We start from the raw sequence: 18,854 nt of genomic DNA, 5'->3' as shown, positions 1-18,854 counted from the left end.
CGTAATATAAATATTGTAAACCTCATCACGCAATGAAACAACACACACACTTAAACAGTATAAACCCTATCCAATCATTCAACCACACACTGATTAATAATGTAAACATTATCCAGCACTACAATCACACCCGTAAGTACTCTAAACTCACATAGCTATGATATTCTTACATTTCAAGTCTTACTGATTTTTACTTTTTTCCCATATTTTTCCCTGTCAGCTTTTACCCTTTACTTACTTTGTCTATTAATTTAATATTTTCTTTTCTAAATTCTTCTACTTTACGTTTTTGCTCATTTTCCTTTCATATTGTTTTCTTAATTAAGCATTTTTCATCAAAGATTTAAAGTTTGATTTTCCCATATGTTTTACTCGTTAATTTTTTCCCTCCATACCCATTACCCTAGAAATATCTACCAATGCCTGACCTGATGGAGTGCCTCCTATTGTACTTAAAAACTCTACTTCCGTGCTGACACTCTGCATGGTTATACTCTTTCGTCTCCACCTTTCAACAGTGGTGTCCCACAGGGCTCTGTCCTATCTCCCACTCTGTTCTTCTTTAATGATCTTCTTTCCAAAACAATCTGTCCTATCCACTTTTATGCCGATAACCCTACTGTGCATTACATCTATCTCCTTAATTCTTGAAGTATGCCTACGTACAGCCTGTGCCTAAGAGGGGTGACCGCTCTAATCCTTTAAACTACCGTCCTATAGCTTTTCTTTCTTGTCTTCCTAAAGCTTTTGAAACAATCCTTAACAGGCAAGTTGTTGGGCACCTATCAACTACTGACCTTCTTTCTGATTACCAGTGTGGGCTCCGCAAGTGGTGTTCTATTGGTGATCTTGCTTTCTTAACTGACTCTTGGTCATCCTCTCTTAGCCGCTTCAGTGACACTTTTGCTGTTGCCTTACTTAGACATGATGAAAGCTTTTGACAGAATCTGGTACAAATCTTTGCTTTCTAAACTCGCCTCATACGGATTATATCCCTCTCTCTATACTTTTATCTCCAGTTTCCTTTCTGGCCGATCTATCTCTGCTGTAGTAGACGGACACTGTTCTTCCCCTAAACATATCAACAGTGGTGTCCCACAGGGCTCTGTCCTATCTCCCACTCTCTGTTCTTCTTTAATGATCTTCTTTCCAAAACAATCTGTCCTATCCACTTTTATGCCGATAACCCTACTGTGCATTACTCAACATCTTTTGCCAGATGACCCTCCCAACAGGAACTACAGGATTCTAGGCTGGAGGCTGCTGAACGCTTGACCTCAGACCTTGCTGTTATTTCTGCATGGGGCAAGAGGAACTTGGTGTCCTTCAGCGCCTCAAAAACTCAATTTCTCCATCTGTCATCTCTACACAATCTTCCAAACACCTATCCCCTATTCTTTGATAACACTCAGCTGTCACCTTCTACTATAAACATCTCCAGTCTATCCTTAACTCAAAATCTCAACGGAAAACCTCATCTCTCTTACTAAATCAGTTTCCTTGATGTTGGGCATTTTGTATCGTCTCCGCCAGTTCTTTTCCCCCTACCAGATTCTACCCATATACAGAGGCCTTGTCTGCCCTCGTATGGAGTATGCATCTCATGTGTAGGGGGGCTCCACACACACAGCTCTCTTGGATAAAGTGGAGTCAAAGGCTCTTCGTCACATTAACCCCCCTCCTTTTACTGACAGTCTTCTATCTTGTAGATTCCGCCGCAATGTTGCAGCTCTTTCTATCTTCTATCAATATTTTCATGCTGATGCTCTTCTGAACTTCCTAACTGTATGCCTCCCCCCTCTCCCGCGGCCCCATTACACTCGACTTTCTACTCTAGCTCATCACTATACTGTCCAAATTCCTTATGCAAGAGTTAACTAGTATCTTCATTCTTTCATACCTTACACAGGTAAACCCTGGAACAATCTTTCTTCAGCTGTATTTCTTCCTGCCTACGAGTTGACCTCTTTCAAGAGGAGAGTATCGAAACACCTCTCCTCCTGAAATTGACCTCTCTTTTGGCCACTCATCTATACTCTTTTTATAGGAGCAGTGATTAGCGGGCATTTTTTTCTCAGTTATTTTTTTGCCCTTGAGCTGCCTCCTTTACTGTAAAAAAAAATCAACAATTTCCCCTTTTCTGACTATCCTTGTCTATTTCTGTCATATGAGGAAAGCTAACAGTCTCCATCTTGAAAATCTAACAATCTCAATTACCATGCTTATCTGCTTTCCTATTTTTTTCATGCATGGAAAGCAAAGTTTCTTGGTTAATCCTCCAGTCTAATATAGTACATTTCAAACTTAATGACCCACTGTCTTTGTACCTAGATTAAGCCAAAGCTCTAATGGAGATCAGTTGGAGTTAAGCATAGATTTGAGTCTCAAAGACTTTTAAATTATAAATAAAAAACAAAACATTTTAATAAGATTTTGGTCCGTACATGCGACTGATTTAGATCCAAGATATTATCATTACATCATTTGAATATGTATGTTTATTAAGGTCACCTCGTATCTGTTTCAGTTTATGCATCTACACATCTGTCTTTCCTATCTACTGTGTCTCTCTATTGTTTACTGTCTCAATCACCTGCACAACTATCTTTTTGTTTCATCAACTGAATATATTATTCATCATCTACATTTCTGTTGCACATCTATCATATCCTTTACTATAGTCGGGGCGTAGTCATATCTTCTACAAAACAATACAAGTTGGAACACTGCCACATTTTCTACACATAGTGCGTCATATTTCCGACACAAAAACAAGTATCCCGCACATTTCCTACACAAAAACTGAGTACCCAGCATATCTCCACAAACCGGTGCCACCAGCGTAACTCCTACAGTTAAACTGTAATATTTCCTACAATTCCACGATCACGTGGAATATACAAAAATGAAGTGCAGAGAATTACTTTTTTTTTTTCAGGGCGCTGATCTTTAGATATAACTGAATTGGCTTTCTCTGTACTAGCCAAATTGGAATCATGAAACCCGCAACCCACCATCTTTAGATTCCCTCGGGCCAAGATTTTTATATAAAAATACAGGCGTCAGCGCTCTCTGAGTGGTAGTAGGACGTCATAAAACACTTTCTTATAAGTTGATTGACTTTCTCAATGCCTTAACTACTATGTCCACTCTCAGCCACCTGAGATCATCTGACAGATATATATATATATATATATATATATATATATATATATATATATATATATATATATATATATATATATATATATATATATATATATATGGTAGTTTCTGATCATCTGAGAGGGTCTGGACGTTCCAGGGACCCACACGGTGAGCCCTTCGGAGATTAATTCCGGACTTGGCTCAACAAGCTTGTGTCTCGTCTGCAAGAGAAGGGGGTGGGTGCATTCGGGGCAGGGGAGCTCTCCTGACCCTACCAGACCTGTCAAAATTACTGGATGCTATATGTTAATGTTGGGAGGTTCGCTCCCCTGCGACCCCACCCACCACAGAGCCCTGCAAGGGGAGGCTGATAGTTCAGCCTATAAGCTCAACGGCCCCAGGTGTAGCAGGAGAGTATACGTGACCACCAATTTACACAGTGGTAGCCGCTTGGCTCATGGTCAAGCAGACTAGCCGATTGACCTCACTGAGCGTAGAGAGGCCTCCCTTCTTGGCCAGAATAAAGGACCAAAGAGGTGTGTTATAGTCTGTTCAGGGCATGAAGTCGGTTCAGGGTGGAGCTGGTATCGTCGTTTACCTCTTGCCATGTTGCCAAATCAGCCTTCGTACATGCGTCTCTCTCATATTTCCCATCCATGTGCTATTTGAAAGCGATATTTTATATATTCTGTATATAGTAAAGGAAGCTACATAGTACAATGAGTGTCGATGTTTAGGATTATAACAAGGATTTGTATAAATTCTATGACATGTGGCAGCGATTTTTTCCCATGTTGCCACTTTGTGGTGGTGGTAGTGGTGGTGGTCGGTGTGTTCCCCTAGATCAGTGCTGTCCAAACTTTTTCGCCTATTGTACCCTTTATTACATTCTCCCACTGTTACGAACCCCCTATGGCTGACTAAAGTCAATTATATATATCATATTTGCATTACATTACATTATATTTACGTACACGTACAAAACGCGTCCTTCCTAGGTAACCAACCGTCCCTCCCTCTCTCTTTTCCTTCATAGAACATGGGAAGTTTCTGCTGTGTGTGTGTGTGTGTGTGTGTGTGTGTGTGTGTGTGTGTTCATCGTCTTTTCACGTACCCCTTTGATCTATGCTGCGTACCCCGAGGGGTACGCGGACCCCAGTTTGGACAACACTGCCCTAGATCCCTCCCCCGGGTTGAGAGGGAGAGAGAGAGATAAACAGGTGGGTTGTGGGTGGGTAGGCCGGGAGAGAGTGCTAATTTGATAATTGGCGGTCGAACTGGCAGTGCCGCACTCATGGGAATTCTGGAATCTGTCACACCTTGTACCAACTTGATGCTCTGAACAGACTATAGTAGCCGCAGCACACGACTACGTCATCACTCAGCCTCCAGGACTCCCATCTCCCAGCCTTACAGAGACGCCACACAAGGCAAATATGTGGGAGGACTAAAGTTAAGGGCACACCAACCCGTCCTCAGAGTTTGGCACGTCCAATGGAGAGAAGGATTAATAAAAAAAGAAGGAAAGAAAGATACAGCTTGGGTTGGTTGAGTGCGCTGCGTTACTTATCCAGGCATCAAGGTCACTGATCTTGTTTTTGCTGATGATGCTGTACTCCTCGCGGAGTCACTAGAGGCCCTGGTGATGGGTCTTGAAGTACAGCAGGAGGCAAAGCCTCTGGGACTGAAGGTCTCATGGGCCAAAACAAATCTCCAGTCATTTGAAGGCTTGCTGGATGACACAGTTCAGTCTGTCCATGCATGTGGTGAGGATGTTGAAGTCACCAAAAGCTCCACATACCTTGATAGTGTAGTACATAACGGACTCGCTCAATACAAGTATAAGCGTTTTCGATATTTATGCTGGCGGACAAAGATTCAAATTTTTAAGTCGCTTGTGCTCTTTGTCTTACTATTTGGCTGTGAGACATTGGCACTGAATAGTGACTTGGAGAGGCGTGTCGATGCCTTTGGTACCAAGTGCCTTTGCAGGATCATGGGGTATCGCTGGAATGACTTTGTGTCGGAGCAGCGTCTACTCTTGAAACTGAATCGAGGCCGTGAATGCCAACTCTGGCTATATGGACACGTGGCGTTATTCCCGGATCCTGAACACAGGGTTGTTACCGTACGAGACAATCCTGAGTGGAGGAGACCAAGGGAATGCCCTCGTAACTTGTGGGCGGGGCAAGTCCGATCCTGCCGGGAGGGACATTGGATGGACGGGGCAGTTGCATGGGAGCTTGTTCGGGAGAACCGCCTGGAGTTGGACGGCGAATGAGTGAAACGACGCGCCCTGGGGCGTGCGCTCCCCATTAGTAGTTAGTAGTTACAGTGGTGGGCACCGCTAACCGAAAACTTAGTTTCGTTAACTGGTAATCCACTAACTAAAAAGTTTGCTTCGCTTACGCTAAACCGTAAATCAGACAAAAACTAACTGAAATACAACTGTCAGATAATTGCAACGCAAAGGAAACCTGGCTAAACGTTAATGATAAATTACTCATTCAGCAGAACACATTTGTCCCGTTTTGCAAGAAGCAACGTAACACTAATAAAAGTCCACCTTGGTTTAATAGCGAAGTCAGACATTGTTAAAAAAGATAAATTTGTCTTAGAGGCTAAAGAAAGAGCAAAACACGCCCGAAAATATTAGACTTTATCATGAAGAGAGACAGTAAAAGTAACCTTAGTCAGTCAGTGAGAAGTCCATAAAGAGTGTGGCTAATAGACGTTGCCTGACGTGGAAACGCTACTGGCCATCACTAGATATCTATCAAGGCACTGAAATATAGGAAGCAGGTACATTACATATCTAAGATGTGGCTGGACAACAGACTGCCGAAGAAACTGCCAACATAGATGGCGGCTTGACTGCTGGCATACAAGTGCCTTCGATCACACACCAGGTCCCACTGCGAGAAATAGATAAATAGATAGACATAGAGAAGAGGTATTCCAAAATAAATTTCATAATGCCCGAAACATACCAATGTATACAACATTAAAACATAAGAACGTAAGGAGTCTGTAAGAGGCCGGTAGACTTATACAAGGCAGCTCCTGTGAGTCTAACCCCACCTAACATCACTCTCCATGTATTTCTCATCTTTTTTTTTAATGTGACTATCGCATTGGCACTCAAAACATGACTGTCAAGCCTGTTCCACTCATCCACCACTCTGTTGGTAAACCAGTTCTTCCCTATGTCCTTGTTGAATCTGAATTAATCCAGTTTAAACCCATTTATACGTGTCTTACCCAGTTCTCTTGCCATCAGAACCTTATTAATATCCCCCTTATAAATGCCCCCTTCATCCATTTATAAACTTCGATCAAGTCTCCTCGCACCCTTCGCCTTTCTAGACTCTAGAGAATGCAAGTTTATTTATTTAAATCTTTCTTCATATGGCAAGTTTCTTAACCCGTGAATTATATTATCTTTTTCATCCTCCACTGTACTTATTCTAACAATTTGATATCCATTCTTTAGTAAGGTGACCAGAACTAGACCGGATAATCGAGATGAGTTCTAACTATTGCTTAATATAGCTTGAGGATAACTTAGGCGCCTATACTGCTTACGCTCCTTGAAATGAATCCCAGTACCCTGTTTGCACGATTTCTTGCCTAAATGCATTGTGCCCTTGGACGGAGACTAGGGAAGAATACCAGAAAACAGCCAACAAATCATGTCCAGCGTGAGTGAGTCAACAACAACCAAACGCATCCCAAGTCCACCTCGGTGACGAAGGTGTCTGGATGTTGTGAGTGGTTAAAGCTCCGGGATGGACAGGCGAGTGTGTCGTTGGAGACCAGCAGCAGCGATGCTTTGGCCATGGCGCCCTCGTAGCCCAGCGCCGCCGCGGCCTCGTAATTGTAGTCCCTCATGACGCAGCCGTCCAGCCGTCCTGTGTCGCTCCTGTCAGGCAGCGGCGAGTTAGATTGCTGTTGCCTCTGCCCCAGACACAAACAGTAACACAGAAAGAATAGAGGCAAGAGGCGGGATATATGGAGCAAAACAGCTCTTAAGAATGACAAGGTGACAAGCGCCACCACGGCGACAGTGGAGACTGTACAAGGAAAAGGTTCCATCGAGTCGTACTCTTTGGCTTGTGTCATGTGACGAGGCTTTATGGTTACATGGGAGAATCCAAAGCGGTATACATAGCAATAACTCCTTAACCGTATAGATAAGCCAACCTTTAATAATGAGTCACTTGCTTCTATAACTGAAATTGGTGTTTGAAGACTTGTGATGCTAAAGAACTCATTTTCAAAGAACTGAACAATTCTGTTCCTTATGACTCGGCCGCGAATAGTAGCATGGGTGGAAACACAAGGTGGAATATTTATGGAAAAAAACGAGTGCTGCAGTTAGGTTCATAGGAGTTCCCCTGTGTACGAGACATACGAGCTTGACTCGGTCCCGAAAAAAAAAAAAGGTCGGAACAAATAGGTAAGCACGTCACCTGGTGGGGATGGCGAAGGATGTTATCTGGTGCTGGGTCCAGTTGGCACGGAGCAGCGGCGCCACGCTACACCAGTGGTCGGGAGTGGCGCCCACCATTTCGTACGTCATGGAGCATGATGGCGAGGGCACGTTGCCTGCGTGTGTGTGTGTGTGTGTGTAAACTCAATTAGTACTGGTCTGCTCATTACCAATATTCGTGCTACAAACAGCACAGCACATGATTAAAAAGGATGATGTAGATAATGATGTTAGGGCCCGTAGCAACGGGTTCAAATAGAGCAAAGATAGGTTTAGGATGGAGATAGGCAAGAGCCTTCGTATCTCCATCCTAAACCTAACTTTTCTTTATTTGACTGCCGAACAGAGCAGAGAATTGATGGAAAAAATTTAGGATTTAATGTAGCTTTTGCAAACTCTAGAGGAAGCCGTCCAAGCGAATCAAGAACGAGTTCCGGGGGGCAGCATGAGCCAATGCAAGATGGCGCCACTATAAACACTCGCCTGCGCCAGAACGGGCTGGGCCGACCATCAGGCCCCACCTGGAAGAAGCCTTGGGCCGACCATCAGGCCCCACCGGGAAGATGCCTACCGGCGCAATAGGCAACAACGTTAAAAAAAAAAAAAAAAAAAGTAAGTTTCAAGTTGAGATTAGTAGCTTTATGGATCGGGAGAGCAAATGAAGAGTAACTATTTCCAGGAACTTCCATGCTTATAGGCCGAGTCTTTAAATCACTGTGTGACCTATGTGTATTACTGAATTATTCCTGCCGTGCTGTTGGCAAACACTCGTGTGATAAGCATCACAATACAAGAAAGAAGGGTGCTGCTTCCCTGCCTATGGCTAACACTCGTTTGCCAGACTCAAACAACACTGCACAGGGTTGCATGCGTACGTACGTACCGACGGCACAGACGAACACCACCATGATCGTCCAGCGGCCGTAAGGGCCCACCACCTTCATCAGGTCCTCGAAGGTCGTCGCCCCCGCCAGCGGATCGTCATGGTCCTTCTGAGCCTCGCGGGGGTCGTCCTTGAACCCTTCCTCTGTGGCTGGTTCAGGAGCATTTGTATCCATCTTTCCTGTGCGACAAGAAGTCCATTACGCAGCGTCATGTTTACACCTCCTGTGAACTATATTCGTCACCCTTACGTGGCTTACTCTATCCTGTCAGGGGTTGAGGGAAGGTCAGTTCATGTATTCTCTCCTACTATAGATCCAGGGCCTAAGAGATGGAATGATGCCCGTGCATAGCTCCTGGACCTGGAAGGCCATGGAGGGCCCCAGAGTATCTTAGCGGCCATCAATATACATGTATATAATGGGTTAGTTCAATCATAGGAACATACATTGGGACGGCATACTGGGTGACCTAGAATCCGAAGATTTTCTTAAAGCATTACGATTTCCTAAAACAGGTAGTTACTGAGCCCACCCGTGATGCTGCTAATATTTTAGACTTAGTCTGAACTAATAATGACTGTATGATAAGTGAGGTAGAGGTTGGGATAGAGCAAGGTTGTCATGATTACATAGAAATAAGGGTAACTTGGATTGGGCGAAAGCAACCCAAAATTGGTGGCTGATTTTATAAGAGTAAATTACGAAAAGCTTAGAAGACACCTTGAGGAAGTTTACTGGGGTTCATTAGGGTTAGATAAGGGCCAGGGCCCATGGCTGAAATTCGATGCCCAGGGGAAACATGCAGAAATGACCTACAGTAATTTAGTTAGGGTAATAGTTTAGTGGTAGGGGTTAAGCATACCCATGACCGTACACTAAGGAAGGAAAATAGTGATCCAAAGTTGATGACAAGTAGGCTTAAATACGAAATAGACTTAACAGGAAATTTTATATGAAAATTAAGAATGGTGAAACTCACCTCTGGGATATTTAAACATGATGAATTAGCCAGATTAGTAAAGATCAACATTCGTGTAGCAAAAAATAACTAAAGGATTAGGGCATCTAACAAGCTTTAAAGTGATTCCAAGGAATTTTTTAAGATGTATATTTAAAAAAAACAGGGAGAGAATGAATCAGTGAAAAAAGACACGTAATGAGCTCATCAAATATGGGGAAGGAATGAATAAAAAGTTGAACGACTACTTCCTCTGCCACAGGAGAATCTATAACGATCATTCCGGAGAGGGTTCAGGTGTATGGCGGCGAGAATACACACACACACACACACACACACACACACACACACACACACACACACACACACACACACACACACACCTCCGCCAACGAAATAATAATAATAATAATAATAATAATAATAATAATAATAATAAATAATCTACATACATACAACATACATGGAGATAGTACATACATACAACATACATGAAGAGAGAGAGAGAGAGAGGGGGGGGCGGGGGGAGCAGGAGGTGGATTGCAGATTTTCGTGTGAGGCACAAGTATTTGATTCGCCAAATGGTGACGCACCGCAGTATATTACAATTTAAATGATCATTTTGGCTACTATGCAGCAGCTGAGGGAGTAAAGTACTCGGGTAATGGAGAGAGAGAGAGAGAGAGAGAGAGAGAGAGAGAGAGAGAGAGAGAGAGAGAGAGAGAGAGAGAGAGAGAGAGAGAGAGAGAGAGAGAGAGAGAGAGAGGGGGGGGGGGTTGGTGTGGGCGTGGTGTCGACGTGGTATCACAACACAGAGACCGGAGGGGTAAGGGGGAGTGCCTTGAAGCTTTGGTGCCCCCTGACTCTAAAGAAAAAGAAGGAGGAGGAGGAGGAGGAGGAAGAGGAAGAGGAGGAGGAGGGAGAATACATGAGATCTAAAAGGGCTTTCACACATACACGATCTTGAACGCGATAGCTGCCCGACTGCCATTTGGGCAGCATTCGGGGTCATATTCGTAGCACATCGTCTAGTCGTCGTTGGGGAAATCCGTGCACCACGACTGTTAGACGATGAGTCGGCAAGGAGCACGAAAAATAAGCGCTGCGTATATTTTTCGGGCAGCCATCGGCGTGGTCGGTGACTTTGTCAAAGATCGGGCAGGAGTGTTGCAGGCATCGTGCAGTACTCGCAGTGATCGTCCAGCTAACGTGAAGCTTTCGTGATAGGTTAGGCAGCACTCGTGCAGTGATCGGGCACGAAATTAAATTTTTGACCGTTACAACAGCTGCCTGACAGCTGCACAGCAGCTATACCAGTGGTTCTTAACCTGGGGGGCGCGCTCCCCTAGGGGGGCGTGAGTAATTTCCAGGAGGGGCGCGAGCCCCTCCTGGAAAGTAAAAAAAAATTCAGTTATGTGCTATTTTCTTGACAAGAGCGTGGGGCAGTACTGTAAAGATAAGTTTATGAAATAATGCAGAAGTATTGTCGTTACTAATTCTTGTTTTCTAAAGTCTCCCAGGCATACCATTTTCCGTGTACATTGACCCCCTCCTGATTGATTGAAAAGAGCAAGAAGAGCCATAACATTGGAGTGTGTCTCATAAAACCAAGTATACTCTGTGCAGCAGAACTCGTTCTGGGGAAAGATAGTGCAAACAAGCTTTCCCAAATTTCTCTGTCAAACGATACAGTCAAGAAAAGGATCGATGATTTGTCTCAAGATATCAAACATCAAACTCTCGACCAAGTAAGAGCCTCCCCTGTTTTTGCCATCCAGTGTGATGAAACGACTGATATCGCTCAGTGTTCTCAGTTACTGATGTATGTTCGTTTCGTGTCAGGCAACAATATAAAAGAGGAAATTCTATTCTGTCACCCCATGGAAGGTTGCACAACAGCAGAAGCTATTTTTCACAATTCATCTAACTTTTTTCAGGAAAATAAACTTTCTTGGGACTCGCTGGTAGGGGTATGTACTGATGGAGCTCAGCCATGCTTGGTCTGCAGTCTAGGTTCCTCACAAAGGTGAAAGAAAAAATCCCTCAGTAATGAGTACACACTGCATACTTCATCGTGAAGCCATAACATTGGCATCCAGAACTTTGCCTGCTGAAATGAGGGATGTCCTGAACGTGGCTATCAAGGTAGTCAACTTCATCAAAGATGGAGCCTTAAACAGTCGTCTCTTCAAACTGCTGTGTAAGGATATGGAATCCGAACATGAAGCCTTGCTTTTTCACACGAATGTACGATGGCTATCAAAAGGGAACATGCTTGGACGGCTTTATGAGCTACGAGAAGTAGCAATATTTCTAGATTCAAAGCAGAAGGCAGACCTTCATGACAAATTCCAGCCTGAAGACTTTCAGATAACTCTAGCTTTCCTGATGGACATTTTTGAAGCACTGAATGCTGTGAACCTTAAACTACAAGGGAAAAACATCAACATCATCATGCATCATGACACCATTCGAGCCTTCATGGGCAAACTCGACCTCTGGAAATGTCGAATTCAGCAGGGAAATACAGCCAGTTTTAGGAACTTGGATTCTGCTGTCGCTCACAGTAACCTTGACTCTGAGTTAAAGAAACAAATAATCACTCATCTAAGTGACTTGAAAGCAAAATTCATCAGATACTTCCCAGATATAGACGAGAAGCGTGAAGCCTGGAAATTCATCAGGAACCCATTTCAATGTACGTGAGGTAGCTGATGTTGCTGATGAAGTCCAGGAGGATTTCCTTGAGTTGAAGTTCAACTCCAGAGCTAAAGAAGACTTCAAAGATATGGATTTGGAGACGTTCTGGGTCAAGTACCTTCCTGCTTACCCTCTGATCTCACATCAGGCTCTTCGGATTCTAACAATGTTTGGATCCACGTATCTATGTGAAACTGCATTTTCCACGCTCGTTGCTATCAAAACCAAGTATAGAAACCGCCTGAACGTTGAAGGGGATTTACGTTGTGCACTTTCAAGCATTCGACCACGTATTCAAGATCTGGTAGCTAAGAAGCAGTGTCAAATATCTCAATAACCATGTATTCAAGATCTGGTAGCTAAGAAGCAGTGTCAAATATCTCAATAACCATGTATTCAAGATCTGGTAGCTAAGAAGCAGTTCCAAATATCTCAATAACCATGTATTAAAAATCTGGTAGCATTAAAACAGTGATGTCAAATATCTCACTAATGTAATTCATGCTTAGTAAATGGACCAAAAAAGATTTTTCTTTTCTTTTTAAATCTGGGAGTGAAATTTGTCTTTAGATACAAGGGGGGCGTAGAGGGAAAGAGCAGCTCCTAGAGGGGGCGTGGTAGTAAAAAGGTTGAGAACCACTGAGCTATACGATAGCTGCCCGGCGAATCGTTCACTTGAGCGAATTCTGAACGACAGCTAAACGAGTGCTGCCCAACATGGCATCAGCCCTGCCTGCCACCCTACGCTCCTGACGCCCCTGTGTGCTACCGTTACCTGACGACCCTACTTGTTGCAGTTGCATAACCACGGTCAACCTGACATCATGTCCCAGTCACCTGACCTCTTTGTCGAGAGCCAGACACAGATGTTGGAGGAGCACAATGAGTTCATGGAAGAGAGGCCCGAGACCCAATCCCAAGAATCACAAAGCATGGACTCATGGCATGAGTTGGCACCTGTAGCGGACACGTCCAAGGGGCAACGCCGGAGGAGGAAATGCGTCACCTTCACCGACAAACAGGAGGTAGAACTAGCAGAGTGGATGCACAGCAACCCACTATTATACAACCGCAAGTTGAAGTCATATAAGGACGCCCAAAAGAAACAACGCCTACTAGAGGAGAAGGCGAATGAGCTGAACGTGGAAGGTGAGTCTTGCACACTGGGCCTGACGTAGGAACTGTGTTGCGCCTCCTGCGTTCACCTGAGGTCTGTAGAGGGATGCCGCATAGGTGTGGTTTTATACCTACCGGAGGGGGAAAAGACAGGAGTCGTTGTGGATTCGTTCGGTAATCGAGCAGCATTCATTTAGCAATCGGGCAGTGTTCTTTATTGTCGTTTTGTTGCCGGGCACTAGTCGGGTAGGAATCATCGCCTGAAAAAAACGTTAAATCCAAATCTCAAGATTGATCGTCGTCGATCGTTCAGATACCGGGCAGCTATCTGGCAGGCATCGTTATGGTTCTGCAGCTTCCGTCCAGCATTCGGGCAATACTCCTACAAGCGTCGTGTCAAAATAATCCACACCCCTGGGACGGGCTTAAGTGCACCAAATTCCGACGATACCAGAACGAACCAGGATCGTGGCGCTGTCGTCCCAAGATCGCCTATGTGTGAATAGGGCTTAAGAAAGGGAATCAAAAGTATAGGAGAATGGAAGTAAGAGGTGTAGAGGAGAGGAAAGAGGTGTAGCATAGAGATGTGAAGGATGGGGGACGGAGGAGGGGAAGGGGAGAGGGAGGAAAGGAGGAAGGAGGTAAGTATACGTGGTAGGCGGCAAATACAGACAGACAATCCGACGTTCACTCCACCGCAATGGTCTTCTCTGAGTCCCATCATGCAGCTCGCCACGAAGCTGTCCTCGCCGAAAATAATGATGGATTTTCAATTTTCTTCCAATCCAATCGCTGCCAATCACGAAATTCCTGGGGACATTCTCTCTCTCTCTCTCTCTCTCTCTCTCTCTCTCTCTCTCTCTCTCTCTCTCTCTCTCTCTCTCTCTCTCTCTCTCTCTCTCTCTCTCTCTCTCTCTCTCTCTCTCTCTCTCTCTCTCTCTCTCTCTCTCTCTCTCTCTCTCTCTCTCTCTCCTACTCAGCCTCCTCTTTCGTCTTCTCTCTTACTTCTCCTCCTTCTCATCCGTTTTTTCTCTTCCCTTTCTTCTCCTCTTCCTTTTCATGGGTCGGGAGTGTGACCGAAGTATAGAAAGGATAGACAGGAGAACTATAAGAGAGAGAGAGAGAGAGAGAGAGAGAGAGAGAGAGAGAGAGAGAGAGAGAGAGAGAGAGAGAGAGAGAGAGAGAGAGAGAGAGAGAGAGAGAGAGAGAGAGAGAGAGAGAGTTTGTTTGTGGGAGAGAGAAAAGAGAGAAAAATAAACTCCAAATGTGTGACAAAAGAATCATGGAATTGTGACGGAGAAGAGACAGATGGAAGACAGTACAGCGGGTTTAAAGCGACGGGACGAGGACAGAAGACAGGAAAGTAAGCAGAAACGGGAAGGAGAAAAGAACGACAGTAACGAAGAACGCAGACAGACAGAAAAGCATAGTCAGTGGAGGAAAAGAGACGGAGGATGAGGACAGAGAGACGGGGAACGAGGAAACCGCAGAAACAGGGCACAGGAACGTAAATCGAAGGACAGGACCGCCAGAACGCGAACCGGAACTCAACAGGAGACGAAGGATGCTGGGGGAGGAAACGGAGGGACGGGTCAGGTTGGTGTCCTCATGCGGGAGGAGCGACCAGCCAGCCCAGTAGCCAGCCAGCCACGTGGGTTCCCGAAGGTGGCGAGGCAGCGGCAGAAGGCGGGGCGGGTGACGCACTGCAGCAGAACCCTCCCTCCCCTGCCGCGCCTGCTCCTGCTGATCAATAGTAACCTAACAGCCCACCCGCCGCCCGCCAAACACCCACGCCCTACCAGTACCCATGCACCCACCCTATACATACCAGCCCCACCCACATGTACTTACGCCCCTGCCCGCGCACACGCCCAAAATAGTAACCTCACATACGCTTTTCCTTCAACCCCCCCCCCCCGCCTCCACCCCCGCCCGACCGTTAGTTAACTCTCTCCCACCTCACCCACGTACACCACGCCCACCTACCAACCTCAACCACCACGCCCTAAATGGTAACCTCACATAACCCTTCCCTTCAACCCCGGAAGACCATCATATTACATCTTTCCCTCACTTCCCACCCACCTCCACCTCTGCCTCATCCCACCGGCATCCTCATCTCAAACACTTCCATCCACGTGCTCCAAGCCCCCATCCGAAATGGCTTCAATCTCACATATGCTCTTTTGCCAGACTTTTTATCATGTTCATTATTATTATTAGTAGTAGTAGTATCAACCTGACAATTAGAATCAGCTCACCGTAGATGTAGGCTTAATTTATTACCCAATGATATACAACTTTATGTTTTGAAGTATGTTTGCTATATGGCATTTATACATCCCAGCTCCTGATGATATAAGGGGAAGGGGGACAACCAAAACATTTTCCCCCATCATTAAAAAGTAAGAGTACATGACGACCTGCCCCATGCCGCCCTGTTCCCACACTCACGTTCATGCATAGTCAAGCCTATCTTATCATCTATCATCTAAACAAGCACTTTTTTTTTTTACAGTAAAGGAAGCATCTCAAGGGCCAAAATTAATAACACACAGTATCCCGTTAGCACTGTTCCAACAAGACAGTGAAAAATACCCTAATAATGAAGCCTGATGTCTTGTCGCGGCGCCTTACCATACGCCGCGCCCTCGCCCCCCTCCCCCCCCCCCCTCTCTCTCTCTCTCTCTCTCTCTCTCTCTCTCTCTCTCTCTCTCTCTCTCTCTCTCTCTCTCTCTCTCTCTCTCTCTCTCTCCCAGGATAAATACATGAAGGGAGAAAAAAAAAAAAAAAGAGATATACGTATATAAGCCACCCACGCACGGGAAGGATAAAAAGACGAAGGAATGAAAAAAAAAAGTAGATAATTAAGGAAAATCCACACACGGGAAGAAGGATAAAGAGGATGAGGAGAGATGATAAACACACGGAAAGACATTGAGAATTATTATAGTGTGGTTTTGCTAAGTATAGAGAGAGAGAGAGAGAGAGAGAGAGAGAGAGAGAGAGAGAGAGAGAGACACGCATTGGAAAGGAAGAGGAAAACAAAGACAAGAAACGAGTAAGAGAAACTAAAAAAAATGCGAGGAACGAAAATAGTTTCAACGATACCCGCAAGTAGAGAGAGAGAGAGAGAGAGAGAGGCGAGTTCATTCCGAGGGTGGTTGAGGCTGCCGGTGTCTTTTCTCAGCCTCCCGCCGCTCATCAGCCGAGTAGAGGCAGATTTACGAGCTTCTTAAGGAGGAGGAGGACGAGGACGAGGGAGAAGAAGAAAATGACGAGAAGGAACAGGAGCAGAAGAGTAATAGAAAAGAAGATGGTGGTGATCGTGGGGGAAGAGGAGAGTATATGTAACAAGAATGACATAACCAAGTTCGTAGCAGCAGCATCTGGCGGCGAAGAAAGCAGATGTAAAAGAGGTGGTGAGAAAAGCAGCTGAGAGAGAGAGAGAGAGAGAGAGAGTCATTCACGTCCTTCATAACGTTAGTGATATTTTTTTTCTCCTCGTCTCTTTCATCCTTCCTTTTTTGAAGTGAGTCAAGGCCACCGACAAGAGAGAGGAGGAGGCCAAGGACACACAGGAGGGGAGGGGAGGAGAAGCCACGCCTTGCCGAGGGATAAAGGACGAGTTTTTGAGGCATTACTCTCTTGGAGGCTCGACAAGTAAGGATAGAGCGCTCTCTCTCTCTCTCTCTCTCTCTCTCTCTCTCTCTCTCTCTCTCTCTCTCTCTCTCTCTCTCTCTTTTTTGCGGGTAGTGAAGGATGCTGAATCGCTGCACACACACACACACACACACACACACACACACACACACACACACACACACACACACACACACACGCTAAAGTAAATTCAGTCCGTCCCCCCCTCCCTATGACAGTTTATCTCCCCTTAAAAGCGATACCTGGCGCCGGGGTGGCCTGCCAAGACGGTGCTACAGCTGCCCCCCCCCCCAAAAAAAAAAAAAAAAATATCTGCCACTTCATGAACGATAAACTAGAGAATGAGCAAATACTAGAGAGAATGTAAGTACTTATGGCTTACGTTTTAGTTCCTTTCCATATTACTTCGTTTTTGGGACATATGAAGTACTAACAGTTGTTTCCTCCCCCCCCCCCTCTCAAAAAAATATCAACCATTTTATGAACGATAGAAGAGAGAATGGGCGAATACTAGAGAGAATGGTTGCTACTATCTAACTGATTAATGGATATGTTGTGGTTCCTTTTCATATTCAGTTTGTGGGATAGACGATGTACTACTTACAGTTGTCCCATTCCCCCTCTCAACAAATTATCTGCCACTTTATGAACGATGGAATAGAGAATGAGCGAATATTAGAGAGAATAATTGCTACTATTTAAATGTTTATGCATGTACTAAAATTCCTTTTCATATTAATTTTCTGGGATAGATAGTGTACTTACAGTTGCCTCTCCCCCTCAAAAAAATATCTGCCACTATATGAACGATCGCACAGAGAATGAGCGAAAAGACTACAGAGAACGGCTGCCACTAACTAAATATATATGATTTATATTTTAGTTCCTTTCATATCACTTAATTTTCTGGGATAGATGGTGTACTTACAATTGTCTCCCTCTCCATTCAAAAAAAACTTATTGGTCACCTCCTGAAATATAAAACAGAGAACGGGTGAAAACTGTATAGAGAGTGGTAACAAGTAGCCTGTAGTTGGGGCATTCATTAGACTGCTCGAGCTCGTATATTCGTCTCGTGGATGGAGGATGATATAACCTGCAGATGACATGTTTTAGAATCTAGCCATCATCCGTACTCTTACTGTTTCTTCTTATTACGATCATTACTTGCTCTTATTACTACTCTTACGTATTACTTGTGGGACAGGAAGACAGGAAGACTTGCATGGGATTCGCCGATCTGTGAATGGCAAATTATGTTTTAAGCTTCATGGCCTGGAGTTGGATTTACTCTTTAAGCAGAATGTACGAGCGTTGGGGGACTTGGAAGAAAATTCGACGTGGTTTCGAGTCAGCTCTTAAATGATGTTACTCTGGAACGTAAATTAAGTTTGGCCACCAGACCCAGGACGCCTTTCACCAATACAGAGCGTGAGGAGTTACTTTAACGTTGTTAGATTAGTTACGGCTCTCAAGGGAAGCTTTTTTTTTATTTTTTTTACGGCAGAGACGCTATCTAATCTTGGTATGTCACTCTGAACGTTTTATTGCATATATGATTGTATCCCGTTGCCTCCCTATTTCCGCAAAAAAAGGCTTTTTATTTGCATTACATTGACTATTGTCACGTGTGTAGTTTACTTTAATCTGCTCCGAGGGGGCGCCAAATAGTCTGTTATTTAATGAGTATATAGAAACTCTCGTCTCCATAATTCAGACCTTGAATCAGTTTACAACTTCACACACACAAGTATCTTGGTATCCATCTCTCAACTAACTTAAAATTTAACACTCACATAGACCACATCAGTGCCACAGCCAACAGAACACTAGGGTTCTTGAGGAGGAATCTACATAACTGCACACTTTTTTTTTTTTTTTTTTTTTTGTCAGC

The 18,854-nt window shown here is 44.5% G+C and overlaps 2 protein-coding genes across 3 annotated transcripts in view; one reads left to right on the top strand and one right to left on the bottom strand.

Moving 5' to 3' along the window:
- Positions 1 to 18,854, top strand: part of LOC126996498 (probable ATP-dependent RNA helicase DDX43) — a 113,185-nt gene that overhangs the window by 12,565 nt on the left and 81,766 nt on the right. The window lies entirely within an intron of this gene.
- On the bottom strand, positions 6,806 to 9,040 carry LOC126996505 (uncharacterized). Its single transcript, XM_050857034.1, has 3 exons — positions 8,523 to 9,040; positions 7,620 to 7,755; positions 6,806 to 7,069 (listed from the first exon to the last, which is right to left on the bottom strand). The coding sequence occupies exons 1-3, from the start codon at positions 8,695 to 8,697 to the stop codon at positions 6,838 to 6,840; spliced, it is 543 nt and encodes a 180-aa protein (XP_050712991.1). The 5' UTR covers positions 8,698 to 9,040; the 3' UTR covers positions 6,806 to 6,837.

This window comes from Eriocheir sinensis, chromosome 10 (genome assembly GCF_024679095.1).
Source record: "Eriocheir sinensis breed Jianghai 21 chromosome 10, ASM2467909v1, whole genome shotgun sequence".
NCBI lineage: Eukaryota > Metazoa > Arthropoda > Malacostraca > Decapoda > Varunidae > Eriocheir > Eriocheir sinensis.
This window is presented reverse-complemented; position numbering and strand designations above follow the sequence as displayed.